The sequence below is a fragment of the Anopheles stephensi genome, chromosome 2 (genome assembly GCF_013141755.1).
Source record: "Anopheles stephensi strain Indian chromosome 2, UCI_ANSTEP_V1.0, whole genome shotgun sequence".
NCBI classification, from domain to species: Eukaryota; Metazoa; Arthropoda; class Insecta; order Diptera; family Culicidae; genus Anopheles; species Anopheles stephensi.
Window position 1 is genome coordinate 37,437,030 of NC_050202.1, and position 21,577 is coordinate 37,458,606.

The 21,577-nt window shown below is 42.1% G+C and overlaps 2 protein-coding genes across 3 annotated transcripts in view; one reads left to right on the forward strand and one right to left on the reverse strand.

The window, feature by feature from the left end:
* Positions 1–21,577, reverse strand: part of LOC118517691 (F-box/SPRY domain-containing protein 1) — a 98,314-nt gene that overhangs the window by 17,336 nt on the left and 59,401 nt on the right. Inside the window, exon 4 of one of the 2 annotated variants that reach the window (XM_036064112.1) lies at positions 12,193–12,976. The exons of the other annotated variant lie outside the window; for it this stretch is intronic. Coding sequence (XP_035920005.1) covers positions 12,824–12,976 — 153 coding nt within the window. The 3' untranslated portion in view covers positions 12,193–12,823. Of the gene's footprint in view, positions 1–12,192; positions 12,977–21,577 lie in introns of those variants that run through there. 2 annotated transcript variants of the gene reach the window in all.
* On the forward strand, positions 2,288–10,517 carry LOC118517687. Its single transcript, XM_036064098.1, has 4 exons — positions 2,288–2,807; positions 5,630–5,749; positions 5,816–8,200; positions 8,270–10,517. The coding sequence occupies exons 1-4, from the start codon at positions 2,793–2,795 to the stop codon at positions 8,489–8,491; spliced, it is 2,742 nt and encodes a 913-aa protein (XP_035919991.1). The 5' UTR covers positions 2,288–2,792; the 3' UTR covers positions 8,492–10,517.

The following is a 21,577-nucleotide window of genomic DNA, read 5'->3' on the forward strand; positions in this document are numbered from 1 at the left end:
CTTTATGTACATGCATGGTTAACGTTTTGTAGCGATCGGACAAATCAAGTGCGCACAAAATTGACAGCTGGTGGTAGTACACAGTAAGCCCTGCTGCACCGATGATTAGCTTTGTAATAACACGTTGCTTTTGCTTTCCGCCCTGTTCCCGACATGCTCCAGTAATTATGATGTGTGAGTGCGGAACTAAACGCCAGCCGTCTGTGCATCATAAAGAAACCAATGTTCCCACCGATTGTTGTCCCACCTCTACCCAAATCCCATCTCACACAATTTCCCAAGAGCACGTGTACGTACGTACTTCTGGCGTGTATAATATGCAAACCAAATATTTCACCTAAAATGTAGCGTTTTTATGCCACGAGAGCTATTGCATTAATTCGATTTGCAAAGGTTTGCTGTTTGTAGATATTTCATTAATGAAAATGAACAGGCGTGAATCGTTCAAATAATTAAAAACAGCACGTTTCAAACGGTATAAATTAGATCCGAATGAGGTCTCAAAGTCCCAAAGCTTCTATAAATAAACGATTAAAAAAACACAGTATAAATCAGCCCATTCAAACTCTTTCCTATAAGTTTTCCGTTCAACTCAAAATTTGGAATAACAAACATAAAAGAATGTGGCCAGCTGGGCAAAGATTATTCGTTGTAATCTTATTGGAATATGATTTATAATCTTATAAGAAAATGACAGTTTCATCGTGTTGAATTTATTTGAACTACTGATCAAATCCATCAAATCTTATTTAAAGTCTTAAAGCGTTTCCCAACGACGCCTGGCAGCAGATGAAAAAAGGGAACTTGAATAATGTTTCTTAATAAAATAATATGTTTTTTTAAATAAAAAAAAATCAATCATCATACTTTCTTAACATCAATAACATTGTTTCAAGACCCGATAACAGCTTGGTACGTGCAACCAAAACACTTCTTTTCTTATTATGTTCCCCCTTACTGTGTTTGCGTGTGTGTGTGTTTGTGTGGTAATACATGGGTGTTTGTTTTGCAGCATAAATCCCGAAACAGTTTCCGCAGTGATGCGGTACCCGTGAGCGAAACCAGTATGCTTGAATTAGTTAAGGTATCTCACGTTGGGGCCATCACACTGGTTATTTGTATTACCCGACAGATGCTTGATGATGCATGCCTTCCATTATGGGGTGATCGTCAACTCGAACAAGGAAGTAATGAAAAGGGGTTCAATTTTAAGCGAAATGAAAAGTCCATCATGTGTAAAATTATGTTGTTGTGATACAACAGTTTCACACCGGCAAGCTTTTCAGCGGTTGTAGAACTTTAGTGGCGCGTGTTGGCGATGCACATATCGCGGACGCTAGCATACTAGACTTGAAAAAGGCAACATTCAAAAAGAAACTTACTTTCGACCAGTGTCACCACTAGAATTACTTAATTTTGTGTACGGAAGTCTCTGATCTTGTCGGTGTATCTACCAAAGTCTTGCATTCCCTGTCGGGAGATAGGTAAAAAAGGCAAGACTTTCGTACTGTCCCTTTTGTCTTATATTGGCGTACACAATTTAGTCTTTCTAAGAAGCTCCTAAAAAAATCTATTAGTTTTCCGTTTAAACCATCGAAGAAACGGTTGACCACACTCAAGATTGTTTGAACGTGCCGAACATATTTGAATTTTTAAACGGCGATTGCAGTTAGGTCATTTATGCTGGCGGTAACTGATGCGGAACTTTCCCTTTCTTTTCGCCAATAGCTGCAAGTCACTCGGCTCGGATCTGGCTTGCTGGCTTGATTATTTCAAAAAGCTCGTGGCGGATCCATCCCGATAGGATACGAGGGCAAGGTACTGTTGGGAACCGCCGACTGTCAACGGGCGAGCACTTGTTTTGTTACTTCCTTGCTAGGCGACCAAAGCTCCAACCCGTTGCGGAGTGGGTAGCGAAGTTGCGAGAGAAAGTTCAACGGCTAGCAAAATTGAACCTCACTACGGGTGTGAGATGCATGAGAGAATAGAGCTGGCACCGAGGCACCGGTGCACTGTGTGTAGAGGAGATGACCGGTTGAAAAGATGGTGATGGCTGTGTGCCACCCTAATGCGGTGGTAAGCTCTGCTGCAGTGCAACCGGTGAGCGAATGTGTATGAGTGAGTGAGTGTTTACGTGAAAGAAATTCCGCATAGCATGTATGTTTTGTACTCATTCAACTCAGCGGATGTGTGGCTGCGTTTCGATTCGCCGGCTGGTGAAGCAAAAGGAGACGAAACACATTTTATAGTAAACATTTCTTTCTTTTAAACTCAGTACCGTCTTGGCGGCAAAGGTGTACGGATCGTTTGCATGTTGATGAAGGTGCAGTTCAGTTGGTGTGGTACAATGTGTTGTGCTTGTTGAGTATCTGTTGTGATGCACGCACTGCTAGCGTATTGTTTCATTCACCTAGGAGCGATGAATGCTACAGTTGAAAAACACATCGGAGTGCATGTTTGAAAAATTTGAATGAATGTTCGTTAAAAGACATCGTTGCTTTGGAAGAGACGAACCCGACTGTGAGCAGTGCGCACGTGTCGGTCGGTCATTATAACGTTTCATAGTGCTTTAAACTCTTTTCGTTGAAAAAGCTTGTCGTTACAGTGAATTATGAGAAACAAAAGTGGCATATCTTTGTTTGCGTTAAAGTGAAAAACTGAAACCGACAGGCAACACCGTACACCGGTTGAGAACGTGAACGTGGTGTTTGATTTACTGGAATATCGTTGCCGATTCGATTCGGTAGCATCTTCATTTAGCGAAGGCTGTGTTACTGTGGGCATCATCAGACATGAGGAAGTGCATGGTAAGTGTTGATCGGTGACTTGCTATACTTAGCATAGCTTGAAGCTTTCTATAAAGTTCTACATAAGGTACCCACATCTGAATGGGATTCGATGCTGATTCTACTTTGTGAAGAACCGGTACCGTGATCCATACAGCCTACTGTTTCTCTGAAATGAAATGCGCTTGATAACAATGAGCAGTGCATAATGAATGATCGGTAATGAGGATATCGATAACCTTTCATCCGTCGTGAAACCTCTCGAAGGCCTTTTTTTGCTTTTCATCAGCAGCAGTAGCGATTAGGCGTTACTGCTTGGTGGAACATTCGGTATCGAGGTCATCGATGATTTTGGGCACGTGAACAGTAGCAAAAGCAACAAACAAGAATCGGATAATAATTTTTGATTACAACGGTAGCGTGTACATTTGTGTGGATGCGATAATACTTGTGGAAAACCGCGCGATTGCACAGCGAAAAAATTGAAAGCCCATAATTTTATGGTAGACAGAGAGAAAACAAAACTTTAAGAAACATCCAAAGAAGCACGAAGAAGATGTAGCATAATGTAGGTACAAATGAGAGGAAAAAGAAGCCCAGTTATGAGGCAACACAACTGGCTTAACATTCGCGCATCAAACTTGCTTTGGTGATCGTTTGTTGTGGTTCACGTGCGCGCGAACCGATAATGCACAGCCGAGAGGCGGTAAGGAGGTAATGCAGACAAGAGGTCTGAACTCTGAAGCGTTATTCATCACAAAGCGAAGATGCGCAATAGTTTTTCAGTTGAGAAGACACAAAAATAGCGCCAAAAAGTAGTTTGGTGAATGTGGTAACATTGCGACTGGCGCGTGACGCAGAATCGAGAAACAGTAGAAACAAAAAATTGCAAAAAAAGTCTAGCGAATTGGACAAAAATTCTGCACTTATTCTGTCAAATGTGCAGCTTGTGGTTCATTTAGGTATCTTTTGTGGAATTTTCATTAACATTACATTATGTGATCCTACCTCTCTTTGGCATTAACACATCGGGTGACAATGCGGTCAGGAAGTTCTTAAAAATATAAAAAAGCCTCAAGATGTCTTGACAAGTTAATCTAGTTTCCTAGAATTGTTGTCTCATCCTGTAAAAAGAAAATTAAAGAATCCTTAAAATGTAATCCAATACCGTTCAATTTGCTCCATTAGTCTGTTCACCATTAAGGGAAGATAACACCTTTAAATGTTAATTGTTCGATTTATTCGTCCTCTTCCTTGATAATTCAACCAGAGAAGATCTTCGTTAAATCATTATTGGTTTCCCCTTTTTTTGCTTGAAAACGGATCTGTTCCAAATTGGAGTCAGTATCAGTGGACCAGTGGATGGAGGGATAAAGAGACACTTGTCCATCGTATTAAGCGTTGTTCTGGCGTCGTTATTAGGTATCCAATCTTTGTCACTTCGACGTAAAATGTCCCATGGTCTTTTCGGAGATGATGAATGGTCCTTATATACTAAGCTCTCTACCATTTCCGGCGCCAACGAGAGTCCTTAGTACGTGCTTGGCGCTATCAGACTAATTTTGAGTGAAGTCCTATAAATGTTATATGCGTTCCTGTAATTTGAAGAACGATTGATAATGGCCTGAAACTGTTCGCTTTTAATTTTTAATCAAAGTCCGTGTTATATGAGCGTCCGCGTGTGCATAGAAGCTATAATAATTAAAAAAATCAAATGCAAATCAAATTGTCGGTTGCCTATTGAATCTGATCTTAAATAAATAAATAAATTAATAAATAAATTAATAAATTGCTATCATATTATAGATATGATAGAATCAATCATATCAATATTACATCATATCAGAACATTAAGGATTGTGTTTGCTCGGCTGTAAGTTGGCCGACACCGAGAACGCACATGGAAGACGAAGAAGAATCTGCTACCATTTAGAAAGGCTGCGCATTGTCTGCACTTAAAGAGCGGTACTTGAAACGGAAGCAAAGTGTAAAGAAAAAAACTCACCGACTCATGAAGGATTCTCCTAGAGGTAATTAGCAAAGGTGCAAAAAACTGGCAGCCCACGATGAGCTCGTGCTCACGAGAAGAAAGACAGAACATGAAAGCATTGAAATAATTGACGCTTACACTCAAATGTGACCTGTAAAGATTGATCTTTTGTGTGCTGGCCATTGTGGCAAAGAGAGCGAGCGACAGAGCAAAAAGAATTCCTTTTGCGGGCTTTACTTTGAATACTTTTCGGAAATAGAAGAAAGCCATGCTATGGCCATGAACGGTGACTCGAAGTGACGACGAAGGTCTAACATTAACAAGCTGACCTTTGCCGAGCTTGTCATGCTAGACATTCGAAAATCTATAAGTGCCGTGTATGGATGCAGCAAAGAAACAGAAACAGAAAAACAAATAAACGTTTTACCAGCGGGTTCGTTCTTGATCTGATCGATTTGGCGTCAATGGTGTCAGGCTTTTTTGTTTGTTCGACATTTTGCGTAATTCATCATGGACGAGAGGGCATACATCTTCGGCTGTTGATTCGTGTTCGTCATGAGCAGATCATCATGGGCAATGAAAGCGCGAGAAACACTGAATCCATTAGCACTACAAAGATGGAATCGCTTCCTTAATTGTGCGCGTCGGGTTGCTGCTCGCTTTCGCTTGGCGTTGGCGTAAAGAACATTAAACGATTGAAGTATGGTTCCTTGCTTGGGTTTCGTTTGGAGCTATTTTCGTCTTTGTAGCTATCGAAGTAGAAGGTGGTGGCATTGCAGTTACCAGATCGTCCTACACATGACAAAAAACGATACAACTTCCACGTTTTCTAATGCTCTTTCTCTCGTTTCAGCTTCTTCTGCTTCTACCCTTGGCAGTGTTGGGCAGTAGATCGCCAGCAGCCGTGTTTGAAGATGTGTTTGAGCTGGGCCGTCCAAATGCAGCATTTCGAGCGACGACTGAAAGTCGGAATGTAAGATTCGGCTCGCAACATTGGATGCAACATCAGTGATAATGATATGAGCTGCTCTTTTTCCAGGGAATGAAGGCATACTTGAGGAAAAAGTATCGCCAAATGCGGGATCCACTTCCGCAAGCGTCAATGATGGCTGCCTACACCGCTGCCCACGAACGCTACCAAAATATGGAGGAGAAACAGTACGATCGCGTGCGGGTAGAAAATTTGCGCAAGCTGTCATCGGTTCGTACGAAGCGATTAGATGGCCAGGAGGCTGCGGCAAAAAAGCCGAAAAGAATGGAAATTGTTCCCCGGGAAATGATCAAGTTTGAGTTGTCCGATGCCATGATTTTCGCCCCAGAGATCGTGGATCCTCAATCTCCAGATCAAACGAAGGCTCGCACCAAACGTGAAGAACGGCAAGGGCCGGCTCGCGTGGAGCCAGTACCGCGCGAAATACTTCGATTCGAGCTGACTGATGCAATGGTATCGAGGCAGAAAAGTGAAACGGTAAACGGTAGTTCGGCGACAGTAGCTCGCAGGCATCGCCGTTCGGCCAGTCCCGATCCGCGTGATTACGTAAAGTTTGAGCTGGAAGACGCCAAGCGTTCGGAACCGTACGCTGGAAGCAACGCAAAGGTAACGGAAAATTTGCGACATCCCTTTACGTCTTCCGACAGTTACAGGCGCGGGAAGGTGTTTGACGAGGTAGTGGAGCGTCCGCAATCGGTCGGCAGGAACGCGGAGTCAAGCAAGAAAGAGAAACGGGAAAGTACTCCACCGCTGGAAGAAGACGAAGGAAGCGACATGAGCCCGGAGGAGTCTAGGCGCATTAAGATTCGAGGCAAAAAGCAGAAGCAGATTGCGAACTACGAGGACCTTCCGCTTGGCGTACAGAAAGCGATTGACATTGCGCTGAAGGAGAACGATCGCATGAACGGCAAAGGCAGAGATAGTGCGCTGGAGGGGTCGGCAGTTCAATCCACGCCCAAGTACTTCTTCGGTGACAAGAAACCGAAAACGAAAAAGCCGTACAGTGTCGCGACAAAAATTTCCGAACCAAAGTTTGTGCCGAGTGTGAAACTGTCCGAAACCCAGCTGCCTGTAGTGGAAGAGGAGTCCAATGGTCAGACTGGATTTAATCCGAGCAGACCAATGAGCACCGACACCGTGCCCTCGCCGGAAACGAGCGATTCAACCAAAGCGAGAGGCTCTTCACTGCAGGGCATCCCAAAGGCATGGTGGTCGTACTCGGATCTGCGACGACCGAAACGGTTATATCATAAGGTTCCGGCACAGCCGCTGGTAATTAGTCCGCAATATGTGAGCACCTTTAAGCCGGCCAGTGAGCAGAGCAAGATGAACGATCTTTCGCCGGGATACCATCCACGATCGGTTTTCTTTTCTCCGGTTACGTCTTCTAACTCGGTGCCGTCTGCACACTCGGCTGATCACGACGGTTACAAAACGTCGGTATCGGACGGCCTGGAAGAAGTTGTCATAAAGGAACGGCCCAAGATACAGTACGTGATTAAGGAGATACCGGTGCCGGTGCAGATGAAGCAACCCCGTACGAAGATCACGGTACAGCCCAGCATATCTATATCCTACGATAAAGATATCACAAGCCCCGGAACGGGTGAGAGTGCCAGCGGTCAGGGATACGACAATCCGTACGGACCGATCGAGCTGCAGTACGGCCATAGCCAGCCGGTCAAAGAACCCGCACAGTCGTTCCAAAGCATGAAGATAGTGATACCCGACTCTAAGGAAGAGTCTCGCGAGCAGGACAATTACTACGATAGCAAGAAGTACAGCCGGCTGATCGATACAACGCAACCCTCCCCAACGCAGTCTAACGAGATAGACACATCCGGGGGAAGCATCGCAGCGTTGTCGGCCCTAATTGGGCAGCGGCCGAGTGTGCAGCTACAGGGACTCAATCAACTACTTCACATGCCCGTCCCAATGGGAGGCAATGGTGAGAGGCATCGTCCACAAGACAGCACTGCGCCGGTGACGTTTCCGGAATCATCAACACCGACACCGAAGCCATCTCGCCCAGGATATCGATCGGTCCAAATCGATCAAGGGCCGAAAGTGATCTACGACGACAGTATGTACCATACGGTCCAGATGAACCCACAGTTACAGATTCCGTCCAACAAGGAATACACTCCGATCAAGGAAGACGTGTCGGACGTTTTGGACACCGACTTTGATGGACCCACTGTCGGACCACCAGCGTCACATACGGTGCATATCGTCCGATCGCATAAGCCGCATATTCCCGCGCAACTAGTAGAACATCACGAGTTTAACGAAGAGGAAGCTGGCCATGAAACGAACGCGTATCGCCACATTAATATCCACAGTACTCCGGCCCCGCCGCACAGTGAATCGATATCACACCACTACCAAGAGCAGCATCACCACCATCACCACCCAAGCAGCGATCATTACGATGTATGAACGTTAACGTCACGGGGGAATCGGTCAGAGAGCATTAATTAACTTTTGCCTTTTGTTTTGCAGGACTCGGAAGGATATGCCTTCGGTTACAGGGTTCGCGATTTCCATACTGGGAACGATTTCGGTCACGTGCAGAATCGCGACAACGGTGTTACGCGCGGAGAGTACCACATTCTGCTGCCGGACGGTCGAGTACAGAATGTGCGCTACACAGCTGACGAAAAGGGTTTCCATGCAGATGTCACGTACGAAAGCGTCCATCCGGCGTCACACAGTCGAAAGTAACGAGCGACGACTATTAATTAGCAATACAACTACGGACAAGATTGACAGATTTCGTGGGCAACGTGTTGGGAACACTTGCTGTGGAAGCTTCCGAACTCTTCCAAACTCAGTCTTAGCTTAGCAAAGCTACGGAAACTTCTTGATAGAGAATACGAACAAGATTTCTCGGAGGGAAATGTACCTGTCAGCAAAACCACATGAGGCGAAATGTTCACTAGCTAGCTACATACAGACACATCTTGCAAGCTACAGTTTCCAAAACCAGCGATCTTTTGCGATCAGAAAAGCAACTAATAACTGTCGATAGGATGGCACGTGATTTACATGTAATTTTATTTATGCCACTCAATATCATACTTGTGTGCTGGTGAAAAACGGAGGCAAACCAATCGCTATACATAAATGTTGAGCTTTTCGAACAGTTTCCGTGTTGTGGTTGACAGTTGCTTCATTTCTTTACGGAAAACTCTTGGAATGGAACGTTTTTAAAGCTATCCAGTTTAATATGTGATGAAATGGGGTACGTGCAATACAAGGAAATTTCACCCGGTGTCGTTTCTGTAGCCATAAATGAACCGGAAATTTCTATAGTTTTTATGTTTTATGTAAACGTTTACGATTACTTAGGAGTAGCGGATCTCGATAGTTGTGGTATCGTAATGGGCGTGTAGAGCAAATGGCAAGCTAGTTCATGTCTCGTGCTTCGATGCGCAGACATCGAAACGGTCGGACCAGTTTAGAATCAACATTTAGTTCAAGCCAAATGGACAATGTACCTTTTTCTTTTAACATTTTTGATGTATTTTTGTTTAACGACAGGCCGGACGTGTTATTCAACGAGCAATAAAACGAATCATATTGATATATACAAGGTGCAGTGATGGATTGTAGAGACTATGCGCTATACTTCTGTGTTCCGGACACAGTTTTCCAATTTGATTTATATCTGAATAAATGTAAACTTCTTCTTCTTTCTTGGCACTACAACCTCGAGAGGTCTCGGTCTGCCAATTCTGGCTCTCTGTGACTTGATTATACCCGTAGCAAAGTAGTCACCTCTACGTACGGGGAGATGGTCCGGATAGGATATGAATCCTGGTCCTGCCGTGTGAAGACCGGCGCGGTTATCGCCTCGGCCAACGGACCACCCCAACGTAAACTAACTCTAGTTAAATGTAGTTCCCTACATCACAAAAAAAAATCAAAATCGTAATTCTTTATGACGGAACTAAGCTTGTGGTATCATAAAACTTTTTAAGTATGCATACATTTATGAGTCTTAGAGTCTTCCACTGAAAATTAACAGAAAAACCCACATAAAGAACTTGTGAAGCCTGGCGAATTTAATTCACTGCACGATGGAGAGCACATCGTGCAGATCGTAGAGTTTGTCATTGCAGCGGCCTCTCCATTTTTTTCATTAGTGTTAGTCAGTAACAGAGGCGTATGTGAGAACTGAGACCATAAATATTCTGTACTGTCCTAGCTTCGTCCGCAGCAAAAGGTATTTTGAGTTTTGAAGTTTCCTCAGGCTAAAGTTTGACCGGTTGGCAGCCAGCACGCTTGCGCGTAAATCAACATCAATGTTGTTGTCGGAGCTGTCTTTTGACCCCAGATAGGTGAAGTGTTAGACGACTTCGAAGGTGCGGACACCAATATGCTCAGTGAATAAATCAACAAACAAATCAGTGTTTGTTAGCAGGGATGATGGTGGTGCCACCATCAGTTTGGTTTTCACCTCGTTAATCTCCGACCAGAGGTATAGGGATTTTTTTATGAAAAATAGTGAAGTTCACTTTTCTGAAATGCAAACGATACATAAAACAACTCAGAACCTCACTTCATTCTTTTGTAACATCTTCGTCCACCACGAGACTCACGTGATAAAAAGACGATCGCGTACCAGGTCATATACTCAAAAGTTTTCCGATTTCAACACAAATCACATTATTCTAGTTACACTTTCCAAGTAGATTGAACAAAATATCGGTGTTGACAGCCAAATTTCAAATTAGATTATGCACAATTCGAATCAGGCGATGGACTTAAATGGACTTAAATTAGGCGATGGACTCGGAGGAATGACCGCACGAGTCTGGAATATTCTTTTTCTTCTTCTTGGCATCTTATCTGTTGAGAAAAAAAAGTTGAATTTAAACAAACACTTTCTTCATTATTTCCTAAATAACTAAGTGTGTAATATGACATATTTAGAAGCATCAGATAAATGGATATTAAATATTGCAAATGCCATCAAATATTGTAAAATATCACTGGAAAGGAACAAAAGTATTTTTTTTTGTTTGGCTATGACACATAACGGCAGGATCAAATTTTTATTTCTAAAAAAATAGCTAAAGAAAAAACATTGAAAACGTAACATTTGTCATACTGAATATAGAACATAATCAAACATTACTCTTGCCTAGATTTTAGTAATGAAAATATTTCATTTTCTTCGCAACGGAACGTAACTAGTTTCTATTCGGAATTAAACTAGTAGATTTTTTAACCTAATTAACAGGAACTTAAAATTTTGCTTTTTTGGTTCAAATCCCATCCAGATCGCCTCCCCGTACGTAAGGCTGACTACTTTACTACGGGTAAAATTAAGTCACAGAAAGCCAGAAATGGCAGGCCCGAGACCTCTCGAGGTTGTAGTGCCAAGGAAGAAGAAGAAGAAGAAAATTTTGCTGGTGTAAGCGTCTACCGGTCAGTAGTTGTATGTGTACTCGTATATGCAACAACATCGTGGAGCAAAGGCAGATGTTTTCCTAGAGATGGGGTGCTCACAGTACCGCAAGTTCTTATAAAGGGTATAATTTAAATTTAAAAAATGAACAATCGTGAACACTTGCATAGTTACTTTCAGCGTCCAGATCATACCTTTATTTAACATGATTTACCTTCATGTATAACCTTCTCATGAACAGCAAAAGTTAGTTGCAACAAACCTACGGCAGAACCAAGGTTCTAGTTTCATCCGGACATTTCCTCCGCAGGCAAGGCTGGCTACCTTGCTACGGGTAAAATCAAGTTATAGAGAGCCGGAAATGGCAGGCTGACCTAAATAAGAGATCGTTCGATGTTTTATGATATATATGATATAAATATTTTAAATCATATTTTAATATTTGAACAATCGTCACTCTAATTAACTAATATCAACAACTCATCAATACATATTGGTTGTGCATTCATGTAAATACATACAAGTGATGCGTGTTTCATAATGAACCTGACAGGTTCGAAATTTAGAATTTGGCAAATGCATGGAATTATGTTGGAAATTTGGAACAGGTTCACCCCCGACTTTTTAAATACCAGGTTTTATAGCATTTTTAACTAAATCATTTAAAGCAACGAAAATCCAACAAATGAAACAACAGCCCTCCCTCCACTTCCTTTCACCAGTTTTATCTCACTATCCTATGTGAGTTCCGTTCCGTTCTTGCTCCAAACGAATCCACTTCTGTTCCGTTCCGCTCTTCACATCTTCAGGCTTGACTCTGGAATCGATTCCAATTATGTAACCGAAAAAGAATCGATGCCGGAATTGAAGCTGTCCAGAATCGATTCCGAGGAAACAGTATTTTGCCCATCACTAATGGACGTAATTTGATTGATTTACGAAATGGCTTTGAAGTAGTTTAAACCAATCACATCACCATAATATAGCAGATGATATAGTTAATAAAGAACCTACATCATTCATACATTTATGCTCTACCATCTATGACAATTACAACGTACAAAGTAAAATTATACAGTGTAAAGGCATTTGTGGAATTCGGTACACTGGCAGCAGGCTACGCTTGTAGGTTGAGGGCTGAATATCTAATATTCAAAAATTAAAAGTGTAAAAGTAGTGCGATAGTGACAACACGATAAGCATAAGCACACTCGCCGATGTTGAAAGCTTCGTTCGATGGCCTTTGTTCGTTGGTTGATTGCGTTGATGCAACGAGCCGCATCAAACAATTGGAACGTCTTCACCGATCGATGGATCAGAGCTAAGCGCGTCTGCAGGTTCGGTTTGGCCCAGCATGGTCAGCAAAGCGTGAAACAAACTGGCAGATTGCGCTTGGTACAGCGTTCTGTTCCTTGTAAGTAACAAGTGAGGCCAGCCAAGCGACGTTACAATTGTGTAAGGGTGTATATTCTTTCATCTAGCGCTTGCTCCTGTCGGATCGCCCGCGTTGTGGTGTTCGGTTCCCCCCGAAGGGATTGATATCTTCATTATTTTCTCGCTTCGCTAGCTGCTGCTCGTTGACTACCGTTTGACGAGAGTGTGACGCAATTTGATGTTTTTATTTATGTGATTTCAAAGGTTTACCCCCGTTGTTTGGTTGGCAGGTCTAGCCTTCTCTTTTGTTCGCCGGGCTCGTACCAGCGTGCACAATCAATAAGTAAATGACAGAGGACTACGATCAGTGCGGTATAGGGTTTCCCGAATGGATCTGGAGCTGTTGTAAATGCCAGCAACTGAAAGTGAAGAGGTAAAAAAAAAATCAAAATGGAATTTGCCGGTCGGCAATTGTGTTGTGTTCAGCACCCACCCGAGGTCTAGTTTAGATGCGTGAGAAGTGGCAGATTCCCACAAAACCGGCGAAATCGGTTCGACGACTGTGGGTGCAACCTGCAAGCCAATCATGGCATTTATTTCAATTGAAGTTCATTCAGAGTTGCCGGGTAGATGGAACAGTGGTACAGTTTAAGACAAAACGCCAGAGTTTGCCTATCGATGGAACACACAACAAGCTTTTTAACAGATAAAGAACAATAGCCACATTAAGCGTTCCAGCGAAAGGAAGTTTGTGAGTTTTAATTTCAAAATAAATTCCCCTCCATTTAGCAGCTGTCCGCATCTTTGTTCTTCCGATGATGTCCTTCCGACACTTAGCTACCAGCTAGGTCATTTCGGACAAAGAATGGGATTCAGACGTACATTAGGTGTAATAGTAGTTCTCTAATAGTTTATGAAAAGACAAAAGAAAATCTTGTGCAACATTTTTAATTAAGGGACAGCCAGGCCGTATTGCTACGTGTTGAAATCCATGCGAGGACTTATTCCGCGAATTGGACTGCTTCAATCAAACTAATATTTGAAACATCCGGCTTCCAGTGAGCACTTTCTCTACTACGTTTATAGCTATTATCTGAACCGATTTTTCTTACAAGACTCAAACAATTAAGTGACATACAATTGCTGGCAAGTTAGAGGCACATTTTGGCTGAAAGCACAAAAATTAGAAGAGAAAAAATATTTTATTAGTATTTACAAAATTGCTCAGAGCATGAAGATCAATTAAATCTTAAGTAACAAATTGTTCAAAGTTAAATAAGATTCTGTGTGCAAGTAAAACAAATAAAATATTTGTTGATGGTAAATGTTAAAGAGTAAGTCAAACCTTGCAGCTAAGGATTGGCAACGTGCCGGCCAAAAGCAAGGAGAAAGTTAGGAGAAACATGTATTAGTGAGCATGAGAGGAAATTATGAACACAGTTCTACGGAAATTTAACCCTATCCAAATCCACCACAATCCTGTACCTTGGTCCTCTGCTGTACGGTATCTTGGCGTTGAACAGCTTATAAGCAGCTAATTAGCTTATATCCACTCGTCAAGCGAAGTTTCGCACTTTCCACTTGCAATCTGATATGGATCCACCGTCTGGAGGTCTTATTCAAGAAGGAGTTTTGCTTGCTGTTTCTCAAGATGATCCTCAGCCACCCGCCAAGATATCGCACAACTCAGCTTCACTTGGAAGCTGGAACCCTTCTCATCAGGAAACAGATTAAAAGGAAAGAAAAGAGCCGATTTTAGGATGGTCAGAACTCTGTTCATCGGCGGGTAGGCTATACAATAAAGTATAGAATATATCATGTTCATATTGTTATTGTTTATATTCAGATTATCAATAGATGTAAATAATATATGGGATGATTCCTTTCATGATGCTGGCCCTCCTATACCAGTGGAAAAATCTGGTTCAAGTAAAATATTGTCCTTCAGAATATTTTATAAGAATCAAAAACGTTCGATAGAAAACTACAGTTTAAACACTTGCCACAAGGGAAACTGTGAATGTGTTCAAAACGGGCCTATACTCTTAAAAAATATTATTGTAAAATTAATTCTATTTTTGTTCTTAAAGATATGAACTAATGCAAGAGCAATTGAAAAAATCTCAATTGAGTAAGTCTAAAACCAGAAGCGATTCGAAAATTCGATTTCGATTTTACCCCAAAAGCTGATTTATCAATGCAGCGTATTGAGGAGCGATCCAGATTGAATTAAACAGCGGTCCTGCTGTCTGAAAGATCGACGCCACCACAGCAAAACCAATCCGGCCGCGTCAAACCTTTTACCGTGCGCTCAATATATCACTGACCTATAATTTGTTTCGAGCGGATGTTACGGGTTTCGCTCGGCGGAAATTGATGCAATTTATATAAACTGTAGATTATGTTGCTTTCGATACAATCAGCTGCGGAACAGTTTTTGGTCGTGCGCACCAATCTGCTGATCAACAGATTTATGGGTGCGAAATAGTAGCTGTAACAAGACAAAAGTCAAATATTCTTCACCACAACTCCACACAGCGTCGCTCAAACAACGTTCGTAGCGTTGATTTATTGTTCTGTAGCCATCGCGCTGGCAATGTTTTTGTTTCGACGCTGAGGTTACATTACCACAAGGAAGACCACTCTTCGCATATTGCAGCGGGAAGCAAAGCAATGCTGCGCGCCATTGACCTTGTCCTCGACATGCGGTTTGCGTTTTGCGGTAGATGCATACAAAACCTGTCAATGGGACAGCAGCTTAGAGGGCGAAAAAAAACTGTTTCACCCATTTACTAAGGCGATTGTTCTGTTGATTGCTAATTGTAATATGGTGTAATAGTGTTGTGGGGTCTGCGCGATGCTATGCTTTGTTAAATGATGCAATTGCGTTTTGACAGCACATTGATCGTATCACAATCGATCTGTTTTTGCTTGTTATTTGTTTAACATGGAATAAATTACAAGTTCCTGAAATACAGTAGTACAGTGTATACATTTTTGAATAAATATACGCTTTATGCAATTGGATGAATGAATGGAGTTTCTGTCAAGACTGTAACGACTTTATCAACAATAAAGAGGACGCGATTCTATTGTCCATTTTTTAACATCCTATATATGCATTAATAAGTTATTTGGTAGCATTTGCAGTAAACATATTTGAATATAATTTTCTTCGTAATAGATAACTTACTTGATTCACTTGCGACCATCTGTAAAGCAATGAGAAGTATTTGCTCGAAGAATTCTCCGGTGGCCAATCGGGTGAGCCGAAATGCCACATTCACTTCCTTACATCCTCCAATCCGGGGATTGCGCACCACTTAGCAACTCGCTTCATATGTTCGGTACGCTTGTGATCGCAAAAACATCCGCTTGCGAATCACAAACATCTAAAGAAGATCATACGCTAAAGGTGTTTGCCAACAAGGTTGTGTTTGTGACTGTTGCCGATCAGAAGATGCTGGCAGGTTTGCAGGTGGAATATGTACAGGCTTGCGCATACAATCACTGCCAGCGGTATTGGCGGGTATATTCATCAGCCGTTGCACGACCGTGGCCCGTTCTTGCATGGCTGAGAATGTTTTGTAGAAGTCGAACTAGGAAAAATTGGCCGACCCCAGAGGAGTGGCGCGCATCAAACCGTAACGAAATCATCTCCCACACTCTAAAACATCCGTGAAGATTGGTAACGTTACGAATTCTTTGTGGCTGTGGCGGCGGTGTGGTGGTAACCGTTGCGCAGTTCAAACTTGAGACGTTATATTTGTTAAAACATAAATATCAAGGCAACTGCCATTGGTATGGAGCCGGTGACTATAGCCGTCCCTCCCCGGTTTGGTAGATATTTAAACCAGCCCTCGAAGGTGCGGCTATAGCTCCAGATTCTCTTGCTTTTAATGTGGCCGATGTAAATACAACTGTTGCCTGATTTCATATGAATGATGCGGCGGCACCTAGCGCATCAAGTGTGTGTGGCACCTGTGACAGAACTGTGTTAATGATGTGAACGTTGGATGAGCCGATGGCATCAGTTCAGCAAATTTCATGCCTAACTTATTGGAAATCGGTGGAATGTCTTCAAAGTTATGGACAGCGAGGTCTAACAAGCAATCGACCTATTTCACAGGCAAGCAGTTATGTACATGAACGTGTAATAAGCAAAGCTATTTCTCAAACATTTACGGGATCTGCTACTTTCATGAATTTTAGTTCAATGAAGAAAAGATGCAACAGAGAGAGCGAGAGATCAGACTCTGAATTACAAAGTCACATAAAAATCCTCATTATCACGGTAGAAGAATCTAAATCTTTACTCCAAAACCTGATCTAATCTTTAAATGTTAAAAGTCGCATTAACGATCTCAAAAGTTTAAACAACGACTTTGTTGAATTTGGATAATTAGTATAATTAATTAATTTGCATGAAAATATTTTGAATTGTTATTGCATGAAAAAATAAACAACACTTGACAACACTACGAGCAGAGAGTATAAACCAGACGCCAATGTAAGAAAAATGAACTAGGGTAATTGAATTATGTACAAATCTGACGGTTGAATAAACATTACAAAAGCAACTTCCAAACGCATCACACATATCCAATTATCTGCTCCAGTTTTAGAAATTCCCAAATATCACAAGTTTCCTCCCTTCACGACCGGTGTAATTTATACAGACTTGTTGTTCTTGTTTCGCTTAAAAAGTAATTAAGCCTTGTCAACACCTCTTGTCTGAGTGAGTGTTCCGCGCATTCTTGTTTTATGTCCTCCAATGTTATCCAAAATATATAGAGCCTGGAAAAATGCAAGCTAAGCTTAAACCCGGACGCAATCCGAATCAATTTCATTACCGAATGATTAGCCATGTATCAAGCGCAATTGAAATCGCCTATGGCCAATCCTGCAGTGAACCAACCAAAGTGCAAGCCAATTGTTGTGCACATCATACGTGTAATAAATTTCGTAAAGCAAATTCTGAGCCTAGCTCATCGGTCATTGGAGTGACCAAATTGAAATGGCTACACGTAGCAATAGGAAAAGGCCAGCTCCCGGAATTTGGCACGGCTACGGTCATTACGTATCTGCAATAAACTTATGATTGATTCATTATAAGTTTTCTTCCCATTGAATGAACCCCAGTCTCCCGTCGATGCGCTCGGCTGAAAGGTATTCCAATTACCGTAATAGTTGATTTAGCTTGCACTCATCTTTCGCTTCTCATGCTGCGAGCGCGACGCCGTTTTATTCGCAGGAAAGCGGCGACTTGTCAGCTTGGCGCATCACCGCCAACACCGACGCTCTAGACGCGACTTTACAAATATCACTACAACTGAACGATTACAATCGCGTTTGCTAACAAACCGAACGAACAGTGAATAACTTAGCGCGTTAGTTTTTGCTCAATCGCGCCCAGCAACATCGACGCTTTAACTACGACATTTGGAGCGCGGCTCAAAACTGGAACACTGGAACACTAAAAGTATGGACCCGCGACGGACCCGAGAGGTATCGGTCAGCGAGACCAGCCACGAGAAGAAAACACAAATGATTGCTCAATTTCTCTACGCAAATCAGGCGAAGAATCTTCCCATTAGCGCTTGTGGTGGTGTTCTTCGCCGTGTGCTTTAAATGTTTTGGAGGCTTCGCTGCGGATTGCACAACACTTAAACGGTCGTGGCCGAAAGTGATGGAGACGAAAGCCGGCTCACTTTCCCCTTCTCGGGTATATGGTATGTATATGTGCACTTTTTTTCTTATTTAAACATTCATTGCCGTGTAACCTCCTACATGCGCGAAGATATTCACTGCGCAGCTTCAATTGGACCTGGGTGCAATATTATGTGTGCAAATAAATAAAACTTTGGACCTTTCAGGGCTTAGGTTTCTCCATATCACAATGATTTTGTCAAATTCATTCGAAACAGCAGTAAATACAATAAATGGACCACTTAATGGCGTACATTAATGGTGAATATTTTACAGTTTAAGGAAAGAGTTTTTTAACGAGGCTTAGATCATAATTAAACTATTTTTAATGTAAACGGAAGGATCAACTCAATACAATGGAACTTCAGGTGTCAATGCTAAATAAATTGCTATTAAGCAGTGAGAATTGTGAGAATAATCTCCGACAAAGTAGCTTCAAACGCACCATAACAAGATATTGTTTAAACAGCATCATTTAAATGGCCAATCCAATGTTGCTGAACAATATGAGCGCCTCTTCCGACTTTGCGGCTACTGCATTGTGGAGTGAGCAGGGCGCCCAACATAAAACAGGTGAATTTCGTACGGAACTCAATCGGAGAATTAGCAAAAGGATTGCTCCGGTAGCAACATTGAAGAGTTCCTCGTTTTGGTAAGTCGATTCGATTTCACCACCACCAACAGCGGGATGATCGAGAAGAAGATCGGAGCATCGAATGTGCTAGGTGGTTACGCGACAAGTATGATTAATGCGCGGCGCACTGCACCAACCAAGTCACCAGATAATTAGAGAGTAGTGGAGTCAGTGGAGTGAAACATTCGCCGTCCAATGTCGGTGCCACACACAGTGGAAACCAGTACAAATTGGCAGCGAATTTTGCAAATTCGTTCTGAATTGCATGCCGCACCGCACTACTAGCGGCGCCTCGTATCGCGAATGAGCGTGATGAGCACACACTTTATGCAGAGAAGATCAAGGTAAATCGGATAGCTGCAGCAAAAAAAAGTGGATAGCGTTCGGTTTCGCTGCCGTCGGTTGGATCGGGAATTTGATATACGGTGCGCGATGATTTAAGGTGCGAACCGCACCACAAAAGGTCAGGTTCGTTGCTCGTTGGGTTTGAGCGTTTGAACCAAATTTTGCTTCCCGAATTACCAACGCTACAGCGCGATCTGTCGGAACCGATAGTCGCAGGACAGGACAATTGGCCCGGTCAAATAGCATCCGTTTTGTGTGCCCTCGGGTCAAAAGCTTCTTCAGCAGCCAGCGTGTTGAATATTATCTTTCTATCACACTCAACACTCGAAGCACAGGGCAGACACAATAAGCCATTTCGATGTGCCATTGAAGATGATGGGCATAAGCGGGGCTCGGCAAACCTCTGGAGAATGGCTGTTAATTAATATTGTTACATTCAAACGGAAGACGATCGGGGGTTATGGTTAAATCGAAACACAAAAAAAACATAAGCATACTTGAAGCATAAATCTGATGCGGTCGCGTGTTTCTACGTTGAGTTGAAGGATGTTCAACACGTGCTTATAAAAACTGCACTGCAATGTATCGAATAAACAGCAACGATTCTTATGGCGTACTCATAAATGGCTCCAAAATATTATTAGGATAATTACCAATTATAGTAGCTCGAGTGTAAACAAGACAAATCCTTCACGGAAAGGAGGCCGACTATACACGGACCCAAACATATTTACACCTCAGGTATTGTTTGAAAAGTGATGTTAAGGAAGTTAAAAGTTCATCGCTGGTAATGAACAAAAAATGATTACATGAAGTTCATTTATTTATTTATTTATTTAATACATATTTTTTAGCGGATTTTTTGGCCAGTCCGGTGATCGAGGTGATCCCGGTAACGGGTCTTCTTACGGCAGGATCGGTGTTCAAATCCCATCCAGACCGCTACCCGCACGTAGGGCTGATTACATTAAAACAGGGTAAAATCAAGTCACCAGACACCAGTCACCAGAAAGCCAGAAATGGCAGGCCCTTTCGTGGTTATAGCACCAATCTCATTTTAGAATCTATGCCAAGAGCGTAGATTGGGCTACATCACGTCTATGTTTTAATGTAGATAGTATCGGAAGTAGACACTGATAGCGAAGTAGCGCGATAGTTAGGAATCTTCGCACGCCAAGCAAGGTGCCAGAGGAACAGACTAGTGAAGTGCCTCTGGACTGATCCCAGTTTGTCTATCCATCTATCCATCTTTTTTAGATGGATGCACATCATTGATAAGAAAAAACATTCAATAGACGAGCATAATCATTTGCATGTTTGACTTATTTGTGAGTCTATGGTAAGTACATAAAATAAATAAAAAAAGATCCTAGGTTACCATCGTGGAGAATTCTTGAGGTGCCCTCAAATATATTTGTTTGGACGCAACGCTTCGCTGATGTTTCAAGCGTTGCAATCGATACGATAATACAGAACTATCGTTTGGACAACCAGAATACCATAACGGTGTGGTGTTGGAGGAATGAAAAAAAAAATGGGGGGAAAAGGAATAATGCTTTTAGAAAAGTCATTTGCAATCGAAAGCTCAGACACTACGTAGGAACAGTTGGAACAATTCTGCGGTTAGCACGAAACACTATCTGATACGCTTTCTTGTTAAGCTTAATGTTCTTGTTGTCCTGTTGTTGATGTTCGTCCTAGCAGATAAAACCTAAACCGTTTTATTGAACCGGTAAGTGAAAGTACAAATACCTAACCAATCAATAGATTTTAGAAGCCAGTTGTGATTATCACTGTTCTGTCTCTTCTTGGCCTAACGATCTGTTATAGGTCATGCCTGCCATTTCTAAATAAGTCTAGAAAGAATCTCTAATTTAATGAAACTACATAGTTGGATAGTCAGTCCTCACTATGGGGGAACGGTCCGGAAGAGATTTGAACTCCGGTGCCATTGTCGCCTTTACCACCGGGTCGCTCCGTTAACACGCTTAAATGGGGTTTTAACATATGTGTTCATACATAACATCCGTTTGATAACCAGAGCACATTGATTTAAAGCATTCTGTGCTGTGAATTGGACAAGGTTGGTTGAAATAAATCTCTTCGGTACGAAACCCTTTTGCCCGGAGGAAATATATTGTAATGAACGTGACATAAGCTGAGAGAGATGCAATTCACGATAAAGTTGTTGCTATCGTTTTTTTAAATAGATTTCATGAATGCTTTTTTTTCATGTATCAGGGAAACTTTTTTGTTTGAGAGATAGGGAACATAGATCACATATTAGACAACATAGGTGAATAATTAATAACCACTCTTGCGTAAAACCACT

Coding starts and splice junctions, on each gene's coding strand:
- LOC118517687 (XM_036064098.1), top strand. Junction 5,750..5,815: donor CGACGACTGAAAGTCGGAAT/GTAAGATTCGGC, acceptor CTCTTTTTCCAG/GGAATGAAGGCATACTTGAG. Junction 8,201..8,269: donor CAAGCAGCGATCATTACGAT/GTATGAACGTTA, acceptor TTTGTTTTGCAG/GACTCGGAAGGATATGCCTT.